The sequence below is a fragment of the Pyrus communis genome, chromosome 9, assembly GCF_041283825.1.
Source record: "Pyrus communis isolate YQ-2024b chromosome 9, ASM4128382v1, whole genome shotgun sequence".
Lineage (NCBI taxonomy): Eukaryota > Viridiplantae > Streptophyta > Magnoliopsida > Rosales > Rosaceae > Pyrus > Pyrus communis.
The window spans coordinates 12,686,616-12,713,916 of NC_142573.1; the positions used below are offsets into that span (position 1 = coordinate 12,686,616).

A 27,301-nucleotide genomic window follows, 5' to 3' on the forward strand; every position below is an offset into this window, starting at 1 on the left:
AGCTCGCAGCTTGAGGTGACACGATTGTGTGTGACTGCAAGTTTTGATGGTCACGAGACGTTTTGGTATCCGCAAGTTTCAGATGTCATCATTGAAAGACAAACGTATTAAAAAGATGTCACGTGGCAGAGAATCTAACAGGATTTAGATTGTGCAATCATGCCTCATAAATGCACCTGAGTTGTTGAAATATTCAAAGATTTTTAGTGTCCTTCAAGAATATGCTAAGGGTGTATGTCGCTTCTTCAAGGCCGAGGATCAACTAGGAATTATAGGCCGAAGACCTCAGAAGTGAGGGGGCAATGTTTGGGCCCAAAATGATAATTTGGGCCAACCTTAGAGTCACTCTCGGCCCAATGACCTTCATCTGGAATTTTGTTATGGGCCTTTGTTAGTCGTCATGGGCCGTCTAGTTAGGATCACCAAATTATATTTCGAGGAGGGTTAGTTCGGATAAAGATGAAATACTCGAAACCTAGTACGACGAGGTGTATTGAGGCTAATGCACTAAGTGTTAAGGATGAATCTGGTTTAATAAAAGAGCTTGGTTCAAAGTCATAGTGGGATTAGGATTGGCCAAGACCGAGTCAGATTAGGATGAGGAGTTCTAATCCGAGTATGATTATAGCTCGGTTGTGAACGAATTTGCTACTATAAATAGAGGAGGGAGTGCATCATTCAAGCGCCCTTCAATTCAACACACAAACTGCCCTGCGTAACCTCTCAAACACCTTGACATTTTTATTTTCTTTTCCCGCTGACACATCGTCAGTTTAGATAAACAGCATTGTGAAGGCTAACATCTTCAGTTTGGATAAACAGCACTGGAGTCGTAGAATCAGCCGATCAAGAAGCACCTTCAGTTTGGATAAACAGCACTGCTTCGAGGCCGACTGGTTAATTATCCAAGTCTCGGTCAAGAAGGGTTTTCGAGTCCTTATTGACAGAGGTCATCTCATCAGCCTTCTCAGTAAAGTGAGGTGTTACAGTTTACTAGGCTCGACACGTTGAACGCCGAGTTGTTTTATGATTGGATATTACAAGTTAGTTTTAGAGTTCGGCATTCCTACGGCCAAACCACATTTATCATCAAGACATACATCTTTTTCGAGTATTTGTGTCCATATAGTCTGATACCAGTTCGACGTGCTTATACTCTTACGAATATAATCACCGTGACCGAATCTAGTACCGACGATCCGTGAACTTTGCAAGATTAGCAGCCTTGTCTTCAGGCTTTAGAACCCGAAGGCCGAGGCATGTTCCTTCCTCGGCCGCAATCGCAAGATCAAAAAGTCAGCAGCGCGCTCAATGCAACATCAACACATTTTACTCCCCGATCAAGCTTGGTCGTCGAGTTGGCACGCCTCGCACATAACCAAATGACGTAGTTAGCTCACTAGTTACTTGATCTGTGCGCCACGTAGGCTTAGTAGTTTTTAAGGTCAACAATTATATAACTTCTTAATTATGAAATTGAAATTGACAAAAAAGAAGCGACAATGCTAAGGCTAATTTTAGGGTTTTTTTTTAATTATATTGAAATTACCCTATCACAGTTGGTTATCACATGATAAAAAAAGATGGAAAAACCACCCAGCGTATCTTCAAGAAGACAGCACAGTTTTTCTCCACAATTTATAACCAACATTCCTTTACACGAGGTCGAAGAATTGACATTGTACAGACAACCAACAAAGATCCGTTTTAACCGAAGTTTTCTAAATGTTCTTCTATAAAAACCGACTCTCACCTCTCCTTAACACATCCTTCACCTCTCTGCCTCCCAACCCCGGAAAACTTCTCTCTCTTAAACCCTAATAAGGTTCTCTCCCTACAATGGCACGCTTCACCAGCGTTGCTATGGTTCTAATGGCTGCTCTTTTGGTGGCCTCAACAGGGGCACAATCCCATACATCATCACCATCCAAGTCCCCTGCGGTGACTCCATTGAGCAGTCCACCTAAGGCTGCATCTTCTCCCTCTCCATTGACCACCCCACCTGCTGCATCTCCTTCTCCATCGAGCACAACACCAACAACCTCCCCCTCTTCATCCAGCACTTCACCAGCAAATGCTCCTTCTCCACCTGCTGCCACTCCTTCTCCGTCGAGCACTCCACCAACAACCGCTCCCTACTCATCCAGCACATCATCAGAAAATGCTCCTTCTACAGCCCCCATCACCGACTCTCCACCTTCTCCTCCCTCATCTACCCCTGTACTATCTCCGGAGATTTCTCCCTCTTCAGTCAATGGAGAGGCTCCTGCACCCGCCCCTGGCGGTGCCGTTGTGAATAGATTTGCCATCGCCGGATCTCTGGCCGTTGGGGTTTTGGCTGCTGGAGCCTTGGTCATGTAAAGGACAATCAAGCTATAAGTACAACTATAATATTGGTAGCCTATCGGTTTACAAGAGCAGATCCCATACCAAGGGGTCATTCCCCCTCCACTTCAAATCAAAGCGGAGCGTATGCATGTCAAATTGATTTGGAATTGCAGCCCATTGAAGTGTAAAACACTGCTCGACAGTTAACCCCTTGTAAAAATATGTTTGTTCTATCACTCAAAAAGAAATAAACAAGCCTTTGTTCTAATATCTACATTACTGCCCCAGCGGCATATAGTTTTTTTTTTTTTTTTCATTCTATTTTTTATTATGATTATTGTAGGTGAGCAGTAATATGCATTGATGATAGCGAATAATGAAAAGATTTATTGAAAGAAAATTTAGAGAGAATTGTTAATTATTCTGAAGTTATTATCTCTTGGCCTAATTGATTTATTAGTCTATGGTGATAGAGTAATTAGAAGATAACATATGTGGTAAAAGAACTTGGATTTAAGCCTCTGTAGCGAAGTTTGTTAGAATTTAGGTCCGAAATTAAAAACTCCGTAAACTCTTCATTAATTATTAGTACGTGAGCCACACACATTAGGCTAAAACGGAACTCTCTATTAATTGTTAGCACGTGGGGCTTACATATGAAGCTAACTTTATCATGTGAGCCTCGTATGCTAACAATTAATAGAGAGTTGACAAAATTTTCAATTTTGGGCCTAAATCCTAATAGACTTCAACACATGGGTTTAAATCCTAGTTTGTTTACCGTAAGGGCTATCTTCCAACTACCCTATCACCATGGGAACTATTAAACCAATTAAGTCTTTTCTCTTTTTGTCTTAATCATTAACTAATGAATTTTTTTCGTATTACATACTAGGGTAAGTGGATTATTACTTAAGTGTTGATTAACGTGCTTATTTTTTATTGATGACATATTATTTGATTTGTAAATTTAGTTTAAAAATTTAGTCTTTCTAACATTATCCTAAATACCAAGTAGATGTTGTATGAAAATGTATCAAGCTCAACTAAAAATAGGAAAAGTATCAAATTCAACTAAAAATTTTTGAATAGGGCACAAATTATTTTAGAGTTACTTTCTACTCCCAACTAAAGTAAAAAAAAAAGAACAAAGTTATTTTTACACCCACTATTATTCCTAAAATAGCCTTAATAATCTAATATTGTTTTTTTTTCTTGAATCCACCAACTATTCCGTTCACTAAAAATTCAATAAAGAATTGCATAACAACTTTGTTCAATCGAAGTTGTCTTCAATATTAGATGCATGTGACATGAGTTTCAAACACCGTGAGGAAGCAACAACTTAAATCTTGGGTCCTTCAATTGGTTTTGACTTAGGTTTTGAGAAACGGTGGTGCGTCGAAGAGAGATCAATGAAAGGCGGGGCTGCCTACGTCATTTCAATTCCCAAACAAAAACACTTTCTTTACATTTTGCTTATGTCCTTCTACGTAATTTTGTAATAAAATAAACTTATCATTAAAACTTTCATAAAAAGATGAATGTAATAATAAGACAATAGGATGAGTATAGTAACATTTTTACTTTATTACAAAGTGAGCCTATTACTAAAAAAAAATTATCCCAAACTTATTTCTTTTCGTCACTATGATCAACCACACCACCACCACACAACACCAATAGTCAAACTCAAGAGCATGACGTGTCATTCAAGCTCACTCAACGATCAAGTTGGGAAACGGGTCGATCCCTAGCTTAATATCTTTTTAGGACCTTTGGAAGTTCGTTGGCTCTACGGTTTTTATTTATTTTTTTTAAAAAAGATAAATTTGTTAGATTAGAAAATTGACGAGGTTCAAATATACACCTTGGTGCAAGAGCAGCACTCCCCTCTGCCACTGTAGTAGAGGACACTTGCGGGATGTACGGTTAACTCTGAGAGTTTAGGCTTTAGAAGGTGGGATGAGTTGAGGCCAATAAAAAAAATAAAATAAACTTTAACGAAAAGCTCCCGGTACTGTTTACTTTAACGAAAAACCACATTTTTACACTAAAAAATCAATCATGGTACTTTTCACTTTATCCTTTATTTTGTCATTTTTGTTAAAACTCAAAGTTTTTAAGCCATTTTTATTAATTTTCCTCAAAAAAAAAATCAACAACCAAGTCAATTGTCATCAAAACTACGGTCTAGTAATATTAGGTATTTCTCTTTAATTATAACAACTAAAATGCATATCTGGTTTATATAATCTTGAATCCAAGCATGAAACTAAATCTGGAATTACGTTGGTTTGCTATGGGTGTTTATACCATCTATGGTATAGCTGTGCAACTAATCATGATGAAAGATTAGTTTACTTGATCATTAGAATGATCTAGTTCTAGCTTCCTTCTGTTTTTGTTACTTGATCATTAGATGATAAGTATCATCTATTTCCGTTGTTGAATGATTCGAAATCATCATTTCAGCTTGTATCATGATATGTATGTGGTTTTCTTCAAATTAACTTCTTGTTTCTACATGTCTAGGATGTTTTACTTTACTAGTTACTTTTTTTTTTCAATACTCTATTAGTTAAAATTAGTGCCTTCACATTTGTACTACGATGATGAAGAGTATCCCACTCTGAGTATTGTTACCTTCTGCTGCTTGATGTGTTTTCTGGTTAAAGCAAGAGCTCTTGTACATCGATCTTTGTTGTTGGGCCTGCCAGTCTTATGATATCAAGATGCCATTTTTGTTGTCCTCACAATATTTTTCAAACCTTATGATGCCTAATTAAGTATACAGTTGAAGTTATTTGTGTGCAGATTTTGTTACGCTTTCGTGTAGTCCTTTTGGATTATTGTTTAGGGTAAAGTACAAAAAACTACCTCAACTATGGGTCGAACGACATTTTCATACCTCATCTTTTAATATTGACAATGTCATACCTCATCTTACGACTTTGTGACAATGTCATACCTTCCGTCAGTTTGTCTGTCATCTATTCCATTAAGTAGTGACGTGGCTTAAAAAATTTAATAAAAAATAAAAAAAATAATTAAATATTAAAAACTAAAATTATAAAATCATTTAACAATTTTTTTGGGTAAAGTACAAAAAACTACCTAAACTACGGGTTGAACGACGCTTTCATACCTCATCTTTTAAAATTGACAATGTCATACCTCATCTTACAAATTTGTGACAATGTCATACCTTCCGTCAGTTTGTCTGTCATCTATTCCGTTAAGTAGCGACGTGGCCTAAAAAAATTAATAAAATAGTAAAAAATTAATTAAGTATTAAAAACTAAAATTATAAAATCATTTAACAATTTTTTTTTACATGGAGACCCACCCCTTATCCCCCTCACCTTTCTTCCCTCCTCCCGTTTTCCCCTACCCCAAACCCAGATCCCATCCCCACTTCGCTCACCCTCGTCGTGCCTGGAACCACCAAACCTCGTCCTTTGCACCCACGCCGAGAGCTTTTCGTCTCCGAGAACCTAACCGATTCGGTCATCCACATGCGCCTTGGCAAGCTCGCCCTTCGCACCCACAACTCCGCCAGTAAGTCTGCGTCTTCCGACGAGGAGTACCTCTAGCTATCCCAAGCCTTCAGTGATTTCTCCGTTTGCAGCAACGACATATCGGGAGAATTAAAACGGCTTGCAAGCTTGCCGTCGCCAGAAAACGCGTTAACCTCTAAATTATCTGAGGCTGCGCCAGAATTGGAACCATGCCAGGGGTTTTTGCAGAGGGAGAACTTTTTAACCGAGATCATCGAGAGCATTTCGTTGGAGGATCTTCAACCGACTATCAAGATCTGCGTCGACAGCCTCCAATCGCCGTCACTTGTCGTGAAGCAATCTGCAATGGCCAAGCTCAAGCTTTTAGCGAAGAATCGGGTTGATAATCACGCCTTGATTTGCGAGTCCGGCGACTTTCCTGATTTAATTCCTCTATTGCGATGCAGCAATCCATGGACACATGAGCACATCGTCACAACGCACACCCAGTTTGCAAAATTCCAATTGGGATTTGAACAGGGGAGAAAGAAAAGGATGGATGCACAAGGCAGAGGTGTCAAAGGGGTAGCAACAGAGCACACCCAATTTGCGAAATTCCAATTGGGATTTGATTTGTTTGAGTGAATTAAAAATTGGGGACTGAAATATGGAAGAAGGGTGAGGGTGATGAGTTTGGGGGGTGGGTTAGGGGAAGATGGGAGCAGGTGGGGATGGGATCTTGGTTTGGGGTGGGGGAAAACGGGAGAAGGGAAGAAAGGTGAGGGGGATAATGGGTGGGTCCTCATGTAAAAAAAATTGTTAAATGATCTTATAATTTTAGTTTTTAATATTTAATTAATTTTTTTCAGCCACGTCACTACTTAACGGAATAGATGACAAACAAACTGACGGAAGGTATGACATTGTTACAAATTCGTAAGATGAGGTATGACATTATCAATTTTAAAAGATAAGGTATGAAAGTGTCGTTCGACCCATAGTTGAGGTAGTTTTTTGTACTTTACTCTAGTTTTTAATATTTTATTAATTTTTTAAGCCACGTCACTACTTAACGGAATAGATGACAGACAAACTAACGGAAGGTATGACATTGTCATAAATTCGTAAGATGAGGTATGAAATTGTCAATTTTAAAAGATGAGGTATGAAAGTGTCGTTCTACCCATAATTGAGGTAGTTTTTTGTACTTTACCCTATTGTTTATGTAGTCAAGTTGAAATTCGAGTCTTGTGAACAACTTTGATGTACAGTTTGAAGTTTTATAAATGGTTTGTCAAATTTTCACTATGGACAAATAAGGAAACAACTCGATTGTTTGTTTCATATGCACCTTGTGGTTAATTATACATGCACCGAGGAATATTATTAGTCGAGCTTTCGAATATTTAGATTGAGGGGTCGGCAAGGTTGAATTAATTAGTCATCTTATTGACTTATTCACAAGTTGTGGGTAAAATTCATGATGCCAAATAAATAAGATATTTTAATCTGGCAGATTCAAGATAAAAATATATCTAAATCAATTTTCAACTTTGTAGTCACGGAACAATGTACTTCAACAGTTACCAATTTGTTTGATACTAATTAAATCTTATTCATGTAGCAATCATCAAGTTAATTACCCCAAAAATATCGTTAATCAACGTCTAATGGGGACGTAAATAGTACTAGGATAGGATAGCAAGGACGCAGAGTACGCACGGCCTTAAATTTGTACTGCTAGGATTAGGAAGTAGCAAGAACCATATTATATTTGAAGTTAAATGGAGTAGTAATCACGACCAAAAAAACCAATGGAAAAAAGGTGAAGTTGTAATTCAGAATTCCAGGTATGAAGAGAGTACTTTGCTATTTCCTAAAGGGGGTGAGAAGCAGCAGGTACAGCCAGTTAATCGGAGCTCGAGCAGCAAAAATACTGATAAGCTCTTCTCCTTTAACACCAAAAGGGTATGTGCCTGTTTGTGTTGGTGTGGATGGTGATACGAAGCGTTTCATGGTTCATACTACGTTGCTTCGCCATGCAGAATTCTTGGAGCTGCTACATAAATCAGCTGAAGAGTATGGTTTTTGCAATGACACTGTTTTGAGAATTCCATATGAAGCGCAGGATTTTGAGGAGTATTGGATGATCAAGAGGTCAAAAGCAAGGATTTACAAGGTTGAACCAGTTTAACTTGTCATGGGTTAATTTGTCAGTAGCAAAACTGTTTGATGTTATTAACTTGGATAAATGGTTTTATCTATTAGTAATCTATGTTCATTGCTAATTAATGTTAGCTTGGGGATTAATATTCATGTGTCAATTTACTGTTCTGGTTTGTGAAATAAAGAAATGAAAATTAGCTTAGGGATAAATAGTCAGAGGATTCTTTCGGATGGCCTTTTTTTTCTCTTTACCTTTTGACAAGCAAAATGATGTCTACAAAGATTTTTACAACAGGGAAACACACCCACTACAAAGGTATGCCACATCATTTAGGTATGAATTCATCACAACAATATGTTATCCTCGCCATCAATGTGAGTCAAATGTAAGGGCTCCGATCTAACAAAATGAAGACACCACTAGACCAAAAGTAAGTTGATTTTCTTGAACCATTTGAGCCTAGTTATACAGGAAAGTCATTTCTCAAAGTTGGCAGACGGAACAACAGAAAGGATACAACTATCACTCCAAACACACGACCGAGTAATCAAAGAAACGGGACTCTGGAAAATTGGGTGAATATATATTAGAACTGGAGGCTAAAAAAAATTCACTAAAAAGATGTGAATTGAGAGCTTAAATTTGTAGACTAAATTTTGTAAATTAAATGACATAGAAGTTGATGATTGGATTATTACTTAAACATTGATAAATGCGCTTATTTCTTATTAGTGACACATCATTTAATTTGCAAATTTAGTTTACAAATTTAGTCTTCCTAGCATTGCTCTTAGATAAATAACTTTTCATTCCAACCCATAAAACTCATCCAATGGTAGGAAGTTACCTTTTTCATATGAGCCCTCAAATTAATCTTATGGTAAATTAAGTTATCAACTTAAATAATTCATACTACGGTGGAACACAATATTTCTGCAAAGTGACTAAATTAAAAAGCAATTCTCTGTGAAAAATTTCCGTCTTCTTCCCCTACCGCCTCTCTCCTCCACTCACTTTCCTCTCTCCATCTCTCTCTCTCGATCGTTCACTCCCCGTCTCTCCTTTGAGTTTTTTTATTTTTTCCTTTTCGGTATGAAAAAGGGAGAGGGACTTGTTTCAATTTTTTCACGTCGTTAGAAAATTTCATATCAAGAAATGGTTTACATGTTCAAGAAGAAGGGGATCCCATTCTCTAAAACCATATAATCTCAATTTTTTGGGTGCTTTGTAACTAATTGGGTTTGAATATTATTGATAAAAGATTGGATGAAATTTGATGTGTAAAGTTATTAAGGTTTTGTGCAACTAGATTTGTTGGGCTTAGATATTCAATGAGGAGACTAGGTTTCGCAGATGGAAGAGATTTGACATGTTGTAAAATCTTCTCCTCCTTTTTTTTTTTTTTTTGTTTTGTTTTATCAATTAGAATTTAGTTTCCGTATAACAAAAATTATTTAAGTTGATAGCTTAATTTACTGTAAGATTAATCTAATATCTCATATAAAAAAGACCTCATAGGTCCTCAAAATGAAGACCTTATAGGAAAGCAACTCTTTACTACTTTGAGATATGTTAGAGAAGATAAGAGAGAGAATTCAAGCTAGTACCACGGTCTAGTCGTATTCATTTTCATTTGTAAGTAAGAGATTTGAAGTTCGATTCTCACCAAAGGAAAATTTCTACATTATTATGGCTAGTTCATTATTAGGTTTAGCCCACCCACTCTCCCACCCCTTTAGTGTCGAACCACATTATTATGGTTAGTTCATTGTTAGGCTTAGCCCACTCTCCCACCCCTTTGGTGTAGATACTAAAAAACAGAGAGAGAGAGAGAGAGAGAGAGAGAGAGAGAGAGAGAGAGAATTCAAGACGTGGTGGGCTGAAAAGGAAAGCTCTAATCCACCAATGGCTCATGTGTAGTATACCTGGCATTTGTGTCGTGTTTTTCGTGTTCGTATCGTGTAACATCCATTAAAGTAAACAGATGATATGATCCGACCCGAAATTGACCCGTTAATATTATCAGGTAATATGACCCAACCCATTACCCGTTAAAGAAAATATATTTTAAATCAATAAATAATGAAAATCTTAAAAAATAAAATTCTTTAAGTAGAATAAAGCGTAAATGACATTCGGAGGTTAAATTTAAATCTAAGGTTTATGGATTATGGTGTTTGATTCATTTCAAATGGTTGTATATTTTACATTTTTCACACTCCTACAATAATTATTATTAATTTTGTACTCAAATAAAAAATACTATTCATGAGTTTACAATAATTATTATTAATTTTGTACTCAAATAAAAAATATTATTCATGAGTTTTGGATTGTTTTAAAAATCTAAACGACCATGTAACTATCGCCTAAAATCACAAGCATTCATATATTCTTTCACATTTTTCAAACTTGTACATTAATGATTTTGAATTTTATTTATTTTGAACTCCCTTAAAAAAACTATTCATGAGGGTTTGTATGGTTTTAAAAATTGAAATGACGATTTACTCATCCTCAAAAGATATAGGATGCGATCACGAACGTTTACATTTTTTTTCACATTTTTCGTACTTGTAAATTAAATATTATAATTTTTTTTTAAAGTGTGTGGTATTTTTAAATTACTTGATATTTTTATTTATCATGTGTTTTAATTTTTTAATTTCACTTTTTGCCTATTGTTGACGCACCCAGACCCGTAATGTCCACTAGGACTCCGATTTGAGCTGTGTTGGCCGATACCTCGAAAGTGACGAAGCCATGAAGTGTAGTCATGTGGAAATTGTGAGGAAATTTAAACCTAAAAGTGCCTAAATGTAAGAGTGCGCATGTGAGCAGGAATTAACCTATTTCATACATGATGTCAAAGCATAAGTAAAGTACAATATGGGTAATAGAGGAATTATACCATTGGTAGTATTTCCATTACAACAGTTTGCCATAAATCCTCGTCGACACGAAAAATCAGCCACTAAAACCTTGAGGGGTGAAAAACAAGGATGAGTGGACCTGAAAATAAAGTTTATAAAAACCTTTCTGAAAACTTTATAACCCATCACCGTAAAACAATTATAGTTTCCAAAATATACATACTACGCATAGTAATAAAATACCTACCGTAGCCTGCAGAATCTCAAAAATTCAATACAGGACAATATTTCGTAAATAAGTGCATGATGTCCATAAATCGTATAATCTCGCTATAGCAATCATATCATAATGAATGCTCATCGACACATGCTGACATACGAGTTTATGCAGAGGTATTCTGACATGAACATGAGTTGGTGTAACAATGATATACGCTATAGTGCTACAATCACGTGAAGAATGGCGTTATTCACGGTCACATATGAGTCAGAGTTGCCTATTGCAACCTGTTCAACAGGACTGGCACCTACTTGGATCCAAGGTGAGCATGCGATGCAGATGTGAACATACATGTGAAAGACTGGCCCTGGCCCTGGCCCTGAGCGAGCACTAACACCGGTGCAGCAACGATGAGCAAATAACACAAATATAGTCATGCCACAGTGATTCGATAATTTTAATCAGCATATATTATTCACGGCTGTAAATATAATTAAAGCATCCTACGCATACATGTGCATCCCGCAAGAGTTAGAATAATTTCGTAAACATTAGTCTAAGCTAGGCATACGGAGTAAATTCTTTTTCAAATGTATGAATGGAAATTAACAAATATGTATATACTATATAAAAGAAAAGACCCACTTACAAATCACGTTGTCGGGTCGAACCCGCCTTGTAGCATCGAGAGTCATTACGATGCGTTTCGCCTAGAAGCGAAACCATTTATGTAAATACGTAACGTACTAATATATAAACATGTTTTCGTACAAAATAAGGCTAATAAAGAAACTATCTTAAAACAATCGAATTTCGAAAAACGAAGGGCGGATTCGGGTCCGGCACGTCAAGAAATCTTAAAGATGACCTCGGGTTCCTCCCAGCGCCGCCGCACGCGCCGACCACCCTCACACGCACATGCGCGCCCACGCGCCTGCGAGTACACCGTACTTGCCTTCCTCGCGAAGGCCTGCGTTTTGCAGGTTGAACCGCTGACTTCCAGAGCTCATTTTGAGTTCGATTCTCAACTAAATTCAGTGATTCAAGCACCCATTTAAAGTTAGGAATATAAGGAACAAAACCCTACCAAAGTGGAGCCGATTTATGGTCGATTCTGGCCGGAAAAATGGACTGAAATTGGCCTGAAGGCCACGGTTCAACTTTCCAGAATTCTGGGAAAATTCTTCTCCGAGTCAAATTCATGCTAAGCTTCACCAAAACAGGTATTCAAGGTCACCATCAGCTCTAACAACAAAAAGGAAGGTGATTTATAGAATCCCGAGCCTTACCTTGGTCAAAATTCGAGAAACTCGCCGGGAAGCAAGGCACCGGCGGTGACGTTCATATTTCCTTTTTGCAGCAACGATGAAAAGAGAAATCATGCGAGGGAGAGAGAGACAGGGCAGTGATGGTGGCCTGAGAACTCGCTGAGGTGATGCTGGTAATGATGGACCGGTGATGCTGCACCTTCTGTGCAGTGCATATAACTTAGAGATGGAGGGTTTGCTGGTTTACCGAGAAGAGAGAGTTTGAGAGGAGGAGAGGACCCAGAGAGAGAGAGGTAAGGGATGAGAGAGAAAGAATCATGGCAGTCGACGGTGGTCCAGATTAGTCCAGATGGGGATGCTCGCCGTTCCGACGAGATGGGTGTAGTGTGGTCTCTGCGTTTGCAGAAAGAGAGAGATAGAGCTGAGAGAAAGAAAGAGTGACAAGAGAGTTGGAGGGGAGAGAGTCATGGTGAGAAAGCGAGAGAGAGAGAGAGAGAGAGAGAGAGAGAGTTTGAAATAAAATAAAATAAGAAAAAATGAGAGAGATGTCCGGAATTGTAGGAGGCTGAGGACACGAGGACATTGAGGAAAGGAGACCCACGTAAGTGCGTCCCACGGATACAGACATCCCATCAGAAAAATAATAATAATAATAATAAAAGTGAAACTGAAATAATGAATTCATTAGAATACCCTTTTATTTCGTTGTTTCGTAAAATTTTCATCGTAGTTTTGATTTCGATTCTACTTGTATCCACGCGTTCGTAGTGACGAGCACTACGAGAATACGTTAAAAATGTTTCATATTACGCTGGTCAACGAAAGTCAACAATCTCCCCTTTAAAGGCATTTTCATCAATTCACACTTTCAAAATTAATAAAATCGTAAAATTAGGAAGGAGTTGTCACAATTATATACTATAAAAATAAATAAATAAATAAACTTAAATTTTTAATTTTATATAGAATAATAATACAATAATACACTATATACATATACATTATGACTATTGTATCTTATAGTAAGTATTTTTTAGTAATTTAAAAAATTCAAATCATCAAAATAATTTTCTTCTTAACATGTCACGTTACCCATGTGCCACCATCATATAAACTTATTAAGGATCCGTTATTAACGGGTTCTTATCGTGACCTGATAATAACCCGATTAGTTATCGGGTTAACTCGAAACCCATTATTTTTGTGATTTATCGTGTTAACGGGTCGTGTAAGAAATTGTCAGATCTAATGGGTTCAGAGCCTAAAAATCCTAATGCCCTAAACCACCATAATCCCTTGTTTGTTAGGGGCAGAGATAAGTTTAATGAGAGTAGCAAGGACTCGTTGCTGAAGAAAGTTGGGGCTCCACGATAAAACCAATTGTCAATATGATGAGTAACTAAACTTAGAAGCCATGTAAGGTCCCTCATTCCATCAATTTGGGATTAATTCTCAACAACTGCAACTAAACACTTCGTTAACCATTCTTAGCGTGACCCCTCGAAGTAGAGAGAACTGTACAAGACCGCATCACTCCTCTTCGTTTCGCCAAGCAATCGATTGCCGCCATACATAATTCTCAGATAAATCGTATTCCCAAGCAATCGATCGCCGCTATACATAATTTTCAGGTATATCGTATTCCCAAGCAATGGATCGCCGCCAATCTTTGTCGTTACCTTTTTTTCGAGTTTTGTTAGTTTAGCTTCTTAAGCAGCTCGTAATTTGCGTTTTTTTTTTTTTTAAAGAAAATCCCATTTCTTTTTTGTTGGGTTGGATTAAATTCCGATGCTTTATCTTGTTAGTATCCTGGAAAACTATAAATTGTATTAAGGGATTTTTTTATATGATTTTTTTTATTCATTTATGTATATTTTTATGCTCAAATACTTGCTAATTTGAGAGAGATTCAGATGCTGGGTACGCACCATTGTTGTGTAAATCTGATTCAGATGTTGAATAATTCTCTCAATTGGTTTGGTTTTTTAGGTAATGAACCAATTGGATTTCAAACAAAAACTCAAAATGGTAAGGGGTTTTTTTTGGGTGATTGAACCAGCTGCCAAAGTGACTCAAATCTTACATTCATCGAAATTAATCTTACATAAATAGCTTTGGTTTATTCTGTTGTAAATTTTTGAAAATTTTCATTATCCTGTTTTTTAGTTTGATACTATATTAAACACTTAATTAAGTCATTTTAGCTTAGTTTATTCTAAATTAGTCCAATTTAGTCTATTCTAATTCAGTCCAAGCTTAGTCCGTTAAGCTAATCGGGTCCAAAAAAGTCCAATGCAACCAACGCTCCATAAATCCCTTCTCCGTTGCCATATGACTTGATAAGAGCCCTCATCTGTAATAGGTGCCCCATGACTACCGATAGATGGAGGAATATCTCCCCCAAAGTGAAGAAGGCATTAATGCTAGAACTCTCGTAATTATCCTAGATAATTACTTAATCAATTAATGTATATTTATACCTAACACTTGTTTTTTGTCTATTTCAGATCACCTTCGAGATCGACGTGCAAGAGTCGGGTACGTCGGACTACATAACCAGGCTGTGGAATGATCAGTTTAGGGAGAAGTATGTGATGCGCAACCACTACAGGACTTTTGAAAGTCATGAAGAAGCTCTAACCCATCCACCCTTGCATTTGAGCATAGGATGGACATGTGGCACTGCTCTGCCGTTATTTTCAAAATTTATAAATTTTGCAATTAGACGTCTTCTAGGGTAAAGCAATTGGACGGTGAAGCAGTTTCCCATCGAGAATAAATTTGTTTTTCAATTTCAATACAAACATTGTGGTTTTCTTAATGAAATGTATTTGTTTAATACTATGTTATTAATATAATAAATTTGTTATACAGTTCTACGGTCTAGTAATATTTTTATTCCCTTTTAGTTTTGATTTTCACCAAAGGCGAATTTGAACCAAATTATTATAGTTAATCCATTGTGAGGCTTAACTCATTTTCCATCCTTTAGTGTAGAAAATGTCGTATGTACTAAAATTTTCTTAATAAAAATAAAATAATAAAATTAGTAATATTTTAATATATATTTTAAAATATTTTAAAAAACCTTGTCCATGATATAAATCGTCGGGTTAAGGTTTTTTTTTTTTTTTTTTTTTTTTTTTTTTTTTTTTGTAAACAAGGATTGCCCGATGAATTGTCCGTTGACAAAAATTAAGGTTTTTTTTTTAATTTAAATTTTGCCCAAGGAACAATATTTCGTCAGGCAACAATTTTTTGTCCGTTCCCTTTGGTCAACGCTAGCTTGGCCAACGAAATTTCATCGACAAGTTCATCGGGAAATGTGTAGTTGCCCGATGAATAATGTTTGTTGGGTAAAATGTCCAATAATAGATTTTGTCGACGGATATCTGCTGCCCAAAATCGTAGGCGACGAACTCCTGCTTTAGGAGATGAATGTTTTTCGTCTCACAAGCCTTTTTTTTTTATGTTTTTTAATAGTGGAAGAGTATATATCCCACTCTGAGTATCGTTTCCTTTGTACTACTTGATGTGTTTTCCGGTTAAAACAAGAACTCTTGTACATCGATCCTTGTTGTTATGCCTTCCAGTCTTATGATATCAAGATGTCATTTTTGTTCTCATCACAATATTTTTCAAACCTTATGATGCCTAAGCATACAATTGAAGTTATTTCTGTGTAAATTTTGTCACGCTTTCATGTTGCCGTTTTGGATTATTGTTTATTGCAGTCATGGTGAGATTTGAGTCTTGTGAACACCTTTGAGGTACAGTTGAAGTTTTATAAATGGTTTGTCCAATGCAGATTTTCATTCACTACAAATAATAATGTTCCTTCTTGCATGTCCTTGGGGAATGTGAAGAACAAATTAAAGGAAACAGACTCAAATGTTTGTTTTATATGCCAGCTTATGGTTATACACATGATTGGACACCTAGAAATATTATTAGGCGAGCTTTCGAAATATCAAGATCGAGGGTCGGCAAGGTTGAATTAATTAGTAATCTTAATTACTGAATTAGTTCAAGTTACGGGTAAAACCCATGATGCCAAATAAATAAGATATTCTAATGTGGCAGATTCAAGAAAAAAATATATCTAAATCAATTTTTAACTTTGTATTCACGGCACAATGTACTTCAACGGTCCCCAATTTGTTTAATACTATATTATATTCATGTCGCAATCATCAAGTTAATTACCCTAAAAATATCGTTAATCAACGTCTAATAGGGACGTAAATAGTACTATGATAGCATAGCAAGGACGCAGAGTACGCACGGCCTTAAATTTGTACTGCTAGGATTAGGAATCAATAAGTACCATCTTATAAATTTGAAGTTAAATGGAGAACTAATCACGACCAAAAAATAAAGCAAGGGAAAAAAAAGGTGAAGTAGTCATTAATTCAGAATTCCAGGTATGAAGAGAGTACTTTGCTATTTGCTAATGGGGGTGAGAAGCCGCAGGTTGAGCCAGTTAATCGGAGCTCGAGCAGTGAAGAGACTGATAAGCCCTCCTCCTTTAACACCAAAAGGGTATGTGCCTGTTTGTGTTGGTGTGGATGGTGATACGAAGCGTTTCATGGTTCATACCACGTTGCTTCGCCATGCAGAATTCTTGGAGCTGCTGCATAAATCAGCTGAAGAGTATGGTTTTTGCAATGACAGTGTTTTGAGAATTCCATATGAAGCGCAGGATTTTGAGGAGTATTGGATGATCAAGAGGTCAAAAGCAAGGATTTACAAGGTTGAACCAGTTTAACTTGTCATTGGTTAATTTGTTTGTTTGATGTAATGACTTAGATAAATGGTTTATCTATTAGTAATATATTTTCATTGCTAGTTAATGTTAGATTGGGGATTAATATTCATGTGTCAATTGACAGTGTTCTGGTTTGTGAAATGAAAATTAGCTTGGAGATAAATATTCAAGGGATCCTTCCGCATTGCCTTTTTTTTCTCTTTTCCTTTTGAAAAGCAAAATGATTTTTACAAAGATCTTTACAACTGGGAAACAATCCCACTACAAAGGCATGCCATGTCATTTAGGTATGAATTCATAGGAATTATATGTTATCCTCGCCATCTATGTGAGTCAAATGTAAGGGCTCTTCTAACAAAATGAAGACACCACTAGACCAAAAGCAAGTTAACTTTCTTGAACCATTTGAGCCTACTTATACAGGAACTTTCAAGTCATTTCCCAAAGTTCACAGACGGAATAACAGAAAGGATCAAACTATCACTCAAAAGGTATGTGCCTGTTTGTGTTGGCGTGGATGGTGATACGAAGCATTTCATGGTTCATACCACGTTGCTTCGCCATACAGAATTCTTGGAGCTGCTACATAAATCAGCTGAAGAGTATGATTTTTGCAATGACAGTGTTTGAGAATTCCATATAGAGCCTAGGATTTTGAGGAGTATTGGATGATCAAGAGGTCAAAGCAAGGATTTACAAGGTTGAACCAGTTTAACTTGTCATGCGTTAATTTGTCAGTAGCAAAATTAATCGATGTAATGACTTAGATAAATGGCTTTTTCTATTAGTAATATACTTTCATTGCTAACTAATGTTAGCTTGGGGATTAATATTCAGAGGATCCTTTCACATTGCCTTCGATTTTTTTTCTCTTTTACTTTTGACAAACAAAAAGATATTTAGAATGATTTTTACAACTGGGAAGCACACCCACTACAAAGGTATGCCACATCACTTAGGTATGAATTCATCACAACTAAATGTTATTCTCGCCATCTATGTGAGTTAAATGTAAGTCTTCTCTAACAAAATGAAGACAACAACCACTAGACAAAAACAAGTTGGTCTTCTTGAACCATTTGAGTCTAGTTAGAGCAACTCCAGCGTTGGAGCCCTTCCCCCAGGCTATTCACTATTCAATCCACCTGATTAACAGTAACTGCCCTTAATGAACAGTAATCACCTTTTGCATCTCCACCGTTCCACTTCAATAGCCCTGGCAATAGGCAATAAAATATTAGTATTTTTTTTTATTTATAAAATAATACAAAATAATTTTAATTGTAATTTCGGATAAGATTTTTAATCGTTCTCGTTACGCCACTTGTCATAATTTTATCCGAACTATGAGTAACTTCAACCCAGCTAGTACACAACGCAACATCTTCAAGAAGCGACCAATTTGTACCTGCATCAATATTCATTTTGTTGAAAAAAAATGGATTGAAACTTTGAAAGAAAGAAAGGAATGTGATTGAAAGTAGTTGAGAAAATATGAAATTGTGGTGTAAGGTGGATGATAATAGAAAAGTAAAAACAATTTTTTTAAAAAAAATTTCAAATTTTTTTTCGAATTTTTTACAATTTTTTTTAAATTTTTATTCAACTAATTAATCTCTGCCGGTGGATATAAAAAAATTTGAATTCCAACACTCCAGATTATGCCACGTGTCACAACGGTAACTTTTCTTAATTTTAAAACTATTTTTTCTTTTATTTTTTTATTTATAAAGCATATTAATATCCACCGTTGATCTCAGATCGAACGGTGGATATTAAATAAGATTTTTTTTATTTTTTTTACCGTTGAGATCGAACGATCCATGTTAAAGAGCGGTTGAGATCAAACAGACCATGGGAAGCCACGTGGCTTCCCAACGGTAACTGAAAAACTGACTGTTTTTTTCTGATTTTGTGTCAGCGACGCGCCCCCACGCGCGAGTGGGGTGCACGCGCCTAACAGAAAAAAAATATAAAAATGCCTGACGCCAGGCTGACGTCAGGCCTGGCGTCACATCCACTATGGCTGGCAATTCCTCACGGGCCCGAAGCTCGGACCTCCACCTCCACTCGGGCTCCTTCACGCTAGAGCCGGTCCACAGGACCTCGGGCCCCTTTTGTCTGGCCTGTCCTCCGAGCACCCAGCAACACTGGAGTTGCTCTTATATAGGAACTTTCAAGTCATTTTTTCAAAATTCGCAGACGGGACAACAGAAGGGATAAAACTATCAGTCAAAACACAAAACCGACCAAGTAATCATGGAAAAAAGACACTGGAAAAATGGGTGAATAAATATTAGAACTGGAGGCTCAAAGAAAAAGATTCACTCAAGATGTGGTGAATTGAGGAGCTAAATTTTGGCAATTAATCGTAGCTAATCAATTAACTTGATTGAGACAAATAAATTTTCGTTCCAAGTTCCAACCCGTAAAACTCATCCAACGGTGGGAAGTTTTTCTTATTTTTTTCTTACTCTGAGCTATATTAAAGAGCATGAGAGAGTGAATTCAAGACGTTGTAGGCTGAAAAGGAAAACCCTATCAACGAGGCAATCCACCATAAACTCCAATGTAAGAAGCCTAAAAATCCTTGTGAACGTGCAGTTAATACAAGGAGCTTTGCAGCAGGAGTTTAGTTATTTCTTTACGATAGTGCTATTCACGCACTCATTTTTACTTCTGACTAGCCGTTAGATATAATAAATTGAAGAAGATCGATGGAAAGAAAATATTAACAAGGGTGTAGGAAGTAAAATTAGGTGTGTGAATAACACTATCTACTCAATACAGAACAGGAATTGTGTCTCCTAACTGTGTTTCGTTTTTCAAACCAATATGTAAGCAGATGAACCGACTTTGACCATGAGGTTGGTTACTTATTTTGCTTCTGAATGTGTTGATTGGTTACTTATCGATTGTAGGGGTAAATCCGAACGCCGGCACAACTCCGTTTTCTGCAATGGAACATTTGAGGAGTTCTTGGAAATTGGACATCCTCTGTGGAACACAAGATTTTAAGATACGTGGTTCATGTAATGGTTTAGTTTGTATGTCAGATTGGAGCTTGAACTTGAAGAGTCGTATATGCATATGTAACCCATCAATTAAGAAGTATGTCAGATTGGAACTTGAACTTGGAGATGATGATGGTAGTGATGATCTTGCATTTGGGTTCAACCCACGGCCTAATGACTACAAGGTAGTGATGATGATGTCGCTTCTCAAGGATAAATCCAAAAACATGGAATTATGGTTTAAGCACAAACTCTTGGAAGAGTATTGGTGCAAATCCTGGTTGGACCAATGACATGGATAGATATTTTGGATATGAAATGTTCAATGGAGTCGCATATTGGATCATGGGACATGGACGTGTAACTGAACCTTCCTATCGTGTGTCTTCCGGTACCGGCATTGAGGTATTTAGAAAACTGAAGCTACCAATTGCTATGAGCCAAAAATGGAGCCCCCATAGGCTAGTGAGATGAGCATCTTTTGGTTTATAAGGAATGGTACCACACACATGATTGCCGAGCCTTTTTGTAAAACTCCATACCCGTTTCCCTCAGGTGGCTAAATTGGGTATCGACCATCCTCAGCTGGAAGGCTAAACGTTGCGTGTCTGAAGAAATTTCGATGGACATCCTTGCACGACTGCCTGCAAAGTCCCTTCTAATTTGGTTTGTGTGCGTAAGTCCATGGAATAATTGATCGGAAGCTTGGGCTTTATTGGCACACATCTTGATGGCAATGCTCCAAACCATGCCCGTAATTTTTCTAATTGCCCTTCATGAAGCTAAATAAAGGTGAACTCAAACGCCGGTCCCTTTTCTCTTATGATACATTTGAGGAATGCTTGGAAATTGGACACGCACCACTTATCGAAAACGATTTCCAGATACATGGTTCAAGTAATGGTTTAATTTGTATCTCAGAGTGGCACTTGAACTTGAAGAGTCCTACATGTAAGGCGGCACCGAGTTGTTTAGAAAACTGAAGCTACCAAAAGCCATGACCAGGGATGTTAATCAACCTAGAAATATTGCGCAGCACAAGGAGTCAATTTGCTTGTTGCAGCACATCGTAAGTGCGAGATCGCATTTCCAAATTGGCGTATGGGTAAGTTTGGTGTGGTTAGGCCAGTTGGCGGGGCAATGTGCTCGCTTTTTGCATCCAAGAATAAATTTGGAACATCGTCTTGTAAGAACAGAACTTGTCGCTTCTTTAACCGAACATTTTACTGGTTTTCAAATGGAATCATCAAATATAACCACATTCAGTTACAATACAACTTACAGTGTTTAAGATGGTGCAAAGGAAAAAAAAATGATGACAAACTGGCATTCCAAAAACATGCCATAAGATTACAAGAAGCATTTGCTCCAAGACGTAACAAGCCGAAACTACTAATGTGGACGGCTGTGGAAGCTACAGAAATTAAACATTAACGCAGGACAACAGAAATCACGACCAACTGTTAAATAGGTAATAAATATCAGAACTGCGGAAGTATCGGAATGCCAGATGTACACAAAATCACTTGGACTGAGAAAAACTTATTGCTCTTGAAGTGCAGAAGAGATCCACTTGGAGGCAGCTGTTTGAGTTTCTGATTCAAGATCTGGTGAAAGGGAGAGAGGGGTCACCGAAACCTGTCGCTCCAAATTAGGAGAGAGTCAGACATAACATATCGTCCAAAAAGGTTCGATTTATATAGCTACCCTTAAACAATAGGTAGCGTGGCTACAACTAACAAAAAAGTTTAATGAGCACTCAATCATATATAGCTACAGCTTCCACGAGCTAAACTGACCTTTAAGATTTTAAATTCATTCAGAATTGCAACCTATGCACCAAGCCCTCCTATTTTTCTATCTATTATTTCTTAAGCAATCATAAATAATAGATGCAAGCACATTTTACGACAGGAGCATCTCAAATATCTCATGTGGTCAACAAAGGAGCAGAAATTATTAGAATGAAAGATTAGACTTAGAGAGAGGAAATGACGCTTTCCACTTACAAATCCGCTTTCAAGTGCTCTGAAATCCAGATCCTCATCTGTATCTTCCTGCTCCTTCTCCACAAACTGCATAGACAAATATGAATCCACATGGATTAGTTAGTTTATACATGGAAGTACTAAAAATATCAGTTCATGGAACAGAAAAGAGCACAAATTAAGAGCAACCTATATCATACAAATGGAAGGCAGAAGTTAACATTTTTATCTATACCGAACAGTAAAGTTATAATTATAAGTACAAGAACCTTGTAGAAAATTTTATGCTATCCTAGCCCATCCTTTATATTTTTTATAGGTTCTCATGGTTTAACTATTCCAAGGGGGACTTTAGTTTTTTAGGTTTCCAAAGCAAGTGCGACCTTCTGCCCCACAGAGAAGTTGACAGATGGGAAAAGATCACTTCCATGGTTGCCGATTATAAGAAAGCCTGAGAATGAAGGATCACGTTTGCCCTTTCAGACCCCTAATATCTCTCACATATCATCGTTAGAACAAATAAAATCCTTCAATACGGTTGCCTCCAAATGTAACCTTATATGCCAGAAATTTGCGTACCTCTAATCGGAAGTATTTTTTCACCCGTTCAAAATCAGATTTTCCCGCAGCTCCTGTTGATTCAATCTCCACATTCATCCTCTGTTTTGTCACGCGGCGAGCTGCACCCTAAGAAAAAGAACAGGGATATAAATCCAGAAGTGAAAACCAAGTGCACTGCTGTCTGTTTAATCAGAAAAATTTAACAGAAAAACAAAAAATCCGTCAACTTAATGAGAGGTAGGTACTTACGGCAGCAGAAGCATCGCGACCAAGCTGTGCAAGCTGAATACCAAGGCTTTGTTGACTGTTCATAAAATGTCCAGCAGGATAACGACTAGCTGAAACAGCTTGCCAGCAAGGACTAGATCTCAACTTGCTTTGCTTGGTTAATTTAAAACCCTATCAAGTGAAAGAAAGTACCATACATAAGTACGCGACAAGGTATATAGGACTTCCAAAAGATGTTGAAATCACGAATTCATATTAAAGGTCACATAAGTGGTTATAGAATTAAAACTAAAGTACTTTGAGCAACAGAAGTGTGGGAGCTAATGGCCTCTCATTTGAAGCAAGGTCAAGATAACTTGGGACAATAACTCTTCTCTTTAAGGTTGCTGATTTTCTGATTAGTTTTATCGTTCAATTAAGAGTTGAAAACCAGATTGTAACTACTATCCAAAACAACACCGAGGCCTATTGAGATAAAACCCCACACCTGAGGTCCATTGGGCTTGATACCACCTAAGGGATTTGGCCTATGTGGTTAAGTGGGGACAATATCGGTGCATGGTGGTCTTAGTAGTGGACATTTATGGAGTCCATGACACAACACAGATCCTACTTCTCAGTTAACCACTCAACAAGATGCAGAGTTACAAGCTAAGGTAAAAAATCAAATGAGGTATTACTTAGTGGAAATCCTAAAGCCAACGAGAAAATATCAAAATCTTCAAGGCTTGAGACTATCGCTGACCATTTTCCAAAACAAATGTAAAACAATGGTTCAAAAACACAAACCTTATTTGACAAAGGAGATGATGGAATCTCTATATTCAGGAAGCAACTTTTGGGGAAAACTCCCTTGTCAATATCCCTTATAGCTGCATTTATCAGAGGTAAACATACAGAAACAGCATCTTTGAAATCATTTTCTTGACTTTCATCCTTCCTCCTACAATTACAACAGCGAAGATTAACTTATCAACATTAGATGCAAACAGAAACTGAGCATAAATTGAAGGGCTTGTAAACTCACCAATTTAGTGATATTGATAAAGATGGTACTCCGCTTATCAATGCTTCCCTAGCTCCAGCAACAGCACCAGAGTACAATCTGATAAAAATAGATATTGGCAGAAAACATTAGCTTCAAATTACAGGGTACACGTTGTTAGCAGGGAAACAAGATAAAAAGTGTGAAAAATAAATTATATCACTTCAGCAGAGAATGTATTAAAAGAAACTTAATATATTGAATACCAGAACCAGAGACATTAGAAATGATATAGCCATATAAACTACAACTCACATATGATGACCACAGCTTGACCCCCGGTTGATTCCACTAATTACCTGAAACCATTTTGTACTTGAAAACTCAGTAAAATGCCGAACAGCAGAACCTATATATGATCTCAAAATTACATCATGTTAATGCTAACCAGCAAAGGCTTTGACCAAGAAAACAGTGCCCCAGATAACGCTAATGAAACACAATCCACCGGAGTCCCTGGGTAAAAGAATTGTAACAAAACCTATTACCGTCAGCGACCACAACCGAAATGAAAAGGCAGAAAAGAAAAATAAATAAATCCCTGCAGATTTGTAGCATGTCACATAGAGTAACATTAAATACAAGAAATGAATAGAATTGCAGAATTTTGTCACGGGCACAATCATTTCTTGCAAACTGAAACTACAGAATGATCGGAATCACATTGCAAGTACTAAACTTTACAAGCTCTAATAAAAAAAAAGAACGAATATGAAACAAATGATCACCTCAATTGTGCCAAAATAGAAAAACAAAGTTCACCTATTCCAAATCCTAAATCAGAAAATTCCAACTGAAACAACTCAGGAAACAAAGACAAGAAAATGAGTAAACGAACACAGAAATATTGTTATACCTGAAACTTCATATGCTGTGGCACCATTTATATCAGCAGAACTCACAGCAACTGTTTCTTGGAGGGTCACAGAATGACCTGACACTGATTTGTCCCTAAAGCAAGGAACCAATTTCGCAAATTAAAGAAACTGATAATACATTACCAATTCAAAGAATGGAGGAATCCCACAGACCCAGATGAGAAAACTAAGAAAAATAAGCACAGCAAAAACATTTGATAATCAAAGAGAACCAACCTACTCATTTGAGAAAACTAAGTGGAGGAAAACACCAAAAAGCACTAAACAATCAATAAGTAAAATTTTAGAAACAAAGAAAAGAATCACAGAGAACCCATATCATTAAACTAGCACAAAACACAGAGAAACAAGAAAAGAATCAAATTTTACAGAGAACCCATATCATAAAAATAGCACAAAACAGAAAGAAACAAAGAAAAGAATCAAAATTCAGAGAAAACCCACAACTGAGGAGCGCAGACATGGACATTGTAAAGGCCTTCGCGGACCAGAGCTTCAACGAGGAAAGTGAGGCCAGGGGACTCAATCCCATCGCCATTGGTGACCAAAACAATAGGCTTGGAGCTGTCATTGGGGTCCTCCTCCGCAGTGGTAGCAGATTCAGAAGTAGGGGGCTCAGTGGATTTAGCAGCTTTCTCTCCTTCCCCACCAGCCCTTTTGCTCAATACATCTTGCAGATTGGAGACCAAGCCCGGAGGCAACAAATTGGGTTTCACAGATGTGGAAGTCATAACACTTGGGAGAGGTGGATTGGTAGAAAGATTGATGATTTGGGTTCTGGGTCTGTTTACAGAAATCAAAATCAAAACCCTAGAGAGAGAAAGGGGGAGAAAGGGGAGGATGGTAATAAAGAGCTGAGATTGAAAAGGGGATGGGTGATATAGATGGACCGGTTCAAACGGAGTTATTTTTAGAGGGAGAGAGAGAGAGAGAGAGAGAGAGAGAGAGGTAAGAGAAGAAGGGTGGTTTAAGGAACTTTTGCTTACTTTGTCTTAAATTGCCATGATTACAATTAAGAGATTGGGAAGAAGAACAGTGAGTGATGTAAATGGGGACTGGCTACTTTAGCTACAAGTTTTCAAAGTTCCTTCCAACTTCTTTTGTTTTTTTATTTTTGAGAAGTCATCAATCAAATGAACTTTTGCTTGTAATCTGGCAAGATTAAAGGGTGAGTTTTGATTTGTAGATAAAGTTTTTTCAAAAAAATAAATTGGGGTGAGAATCTAAGAAGGGGAGGTGAGACAAGGAAAAGGATTCTTTCCAGATCCATTCCGCCTAATTCATCAAATCAGGAGATCTGTACATTAAAATTTGATCCAACGGTTGAAGTTATTATAACTTTTAAAGTAGAACCCTGTTTGTAACTGTTGGATCAAATTTCAACAACACAGATCTCCTGATTTAATGAATTAAGAGGAATGGATCCGGAGATGATCATTTTCTGTGAGACAAAGGTCACCAAATTACATGGTAGATGTATGGGTAAATTTGTAATAAGAAGACAATGTTAATTAATGAATGGCTAGAATTCTATCCAAGGACTATGAATATTTAATACATGAGAATGATTTTATTCTCTCCTAATCTCTCTCATTTTTTCTCATCTTACTTGAACGGTTACGGTTAAATCAATTCAACATTTTATATTGATTTTTTTATAAAGATAATAAGACAAAAAACAATATACAAGAGGAGGGAAGGGAAAGGATGAGAATAGAAGGAGAAATAATCATACTTTCAAAAGTACTCATATTTTTCTAAGTTCATTTTAAAATACTCTTTGTTTCTTTTTCTTTTTTTTTTTACAAAAACACTACGAGTAAAGAGAAGTCTCTCTCACAATTGATAAATGTTAAAGAAACTATTTTAAAAGTGAAACTCTCTATAGATTCTTCGTCGTCTCATATTTTTAGCACAATTTCCGTGCCAACATATAAATGTGCCAAAAAAAAAAAGATGACGAAGAATCTGTAAAAAGTCTGACTTTGAAAGGGTTTTCTTAACATTTCTCCTTACAATTAGTAGTAGTACCAATACAATTCTAAATCCACCGTTTAGATTTACACACCAAATGCAACATATGAACCTTAATTAGTGCTCAATTGGAATTATGTTTTTAGAAATCACTTACTCATAAGCGCTTCTAACATCTAACTATTAACTCACTGACCTTATCACTCTACTCATAAGCATTTCTATCATAAATGGTACTATTATAACTACTTTGAATTTTTTATTAAAATTTATGTATCAAGTACTTCTTCATAAGGTGTTTCTATGATTCCTAAAGAAACATGTATCAAGTACTTCATAAAGTACATTTTCATAAAAATCTTATGTGATTCCCTAAATTAAGAAGCATGTATCAAGTACTTCTTTATAAAGTACTTCTATGACTCATAAGTAGTTCTAATATTTTTGCTAAATACAATAAGAAACATTTATAGTTAACATGTCAACAAG

At 36.8% G+C, this 27,301-nt stretch overlaps 4 protein-coding genes across 5 annotated transcripts; 3 read left to right on the plus strand and 1 right to left on the minus strand.

The window, feature by feature from the left end:
• The first annotated feature begins 1,839 nt into the window (after window positions 1–1,839).
• On the plus strand, window positions 1,840–2,361 carry LOC148694277 (uncharacterized). 2 transcript variants are annotated; one of them, XM_088699838.1, is made up of 2 exons: window positions 1,840–2,054; window positions 2,175–2,361. In XM_088699838.1, exons 1-2 carry the CDS (start codon window positions 1,840–1,842, stop codon window positions 2,359–2,361), a joined length of 402 nt encoding a protein of 133 aa, XP_088555964.1. The 2 variants fall into 2 exon arrangements, with proteins under 2 accessions (XP_088555964.1, XP_088555963.1); XM_088699837.1 differs by having other exon boundaries at window positions 1,840–2,361.
• A 5,278-nt stretch (window positions 2,362–7,639) lies between these two features.
• On the plus strand, window positions 7,640–8,193 carry LOC137740583 (auxin-responsive protein SAUR71-like). The gene has a single exon (XM_068480422.2). It carries the CDS (start codon window positions 7,681–7,683, stop codon window positions 8,020–8,022), a length of 342 nt encoding a protein of 113 aa, XP_068336523.2. The 5' UTR covers window positions 7,640–7,680; the 3' UTR covers window positions 8,023–8,193.
• Window positions 8,194–16,725: 8,532 nt separating this feature from the next.
• LOC148694278 (auxin-responsive protein SAUR71-like) lies at window positions 16,726–17,930 on the plus strand. The gene has a single exon (XM_088700763.1). It carries the CDS (start codon window positions 16,783–16,785, stop codon window positions 17,122–17,124), a length of 342 nt encoding a protein of 113 aa, XP_088556889.1. The 5' UTR covers window positions 16,726–16,782; the 3' UTR covers window positions 17,125–17,930.
• A 3,414-nt stretch (window positions 17,931–21,344) lies between these two features.
• LOC137739558 (Survival protein SurE-like phosphatase/nucleotidase) lies at window positions 21,345–25,884 on the minus strand. The gene is made up of 10 exons (XM_068479168.2): window positions 25,283–25,884; window positions 24,817–24,911; window positions 24,349–24,416; window positions 24,216–24,259; window positions 23,943–24,020; window positions 23,705–23,858; window positions 22,937–23,086; window positions 22,706–22,813; window positions 22,148–22,213; window positions 21,345–21,776 (listed from the first exon to the last, which is right to left on the minus strand). The coding sequence occupies exons 1-10, from the start codon at window positions 25,567–25,569 to the stop codon at window positions 21,681–21,683; spliced, it is 1,146 nt and encodes a 381-aa protein (XP_068335269.2). The 5' UTR covers window positions 25,570–25,884; the 3' UTR covers window positions 21,345–21,680.
• Between the last annotated feature and the right edge of the window lie 1,417 nt (window positions 25,885–27,301).

Excerpts from the sequence above, each read along its gene's own strand:
- LOC148694277 (XM_088699837.1), top strand. The coding sequence starts at position 1,840 with ATGGCACGCTTCACCAGCGTTGCTATGGTTCTAATGGCTGCTCTTTTG.
- LOC137740583 (XM_068480422.2), top strand. The coding sequence starts at position 7,681 with ATGAAGAGAGTACTTTGCTATTTCCTAAAGGGGGTGAGAAGCAGCAGG.
- LOC137739558 (XM_068479168.2), bottom strand. The coding sequence starts at position 25,569 with ATGACTTCCACATCTGTGAAACCCAATTTGTTGCCTCCGGGCTTGGTC. Across the intron at positions 24,417-24,816 it reads CACAGCATATGAAGTTTCAG|GGACTCCGGTGGATTGTGTT; the intron begins GTATAACAATAT and ends TCTTTTACCCAG. Across the intron at positions 23,859-23,942 it reads TTATCAATATCACTAAATTG|GAGGAAGGATGAAAGTCAAG; the intron begins GTGAGTTTACAA and ends TTGTAATTGTAG.
- LOC148694278 (XM_088700763.1), top strand. The coding sequence starts at position 16,783 with ATGAAGAGAGTACTTTGCTATTTGCTAATGGGGGTGAGAAGCCGCAGG.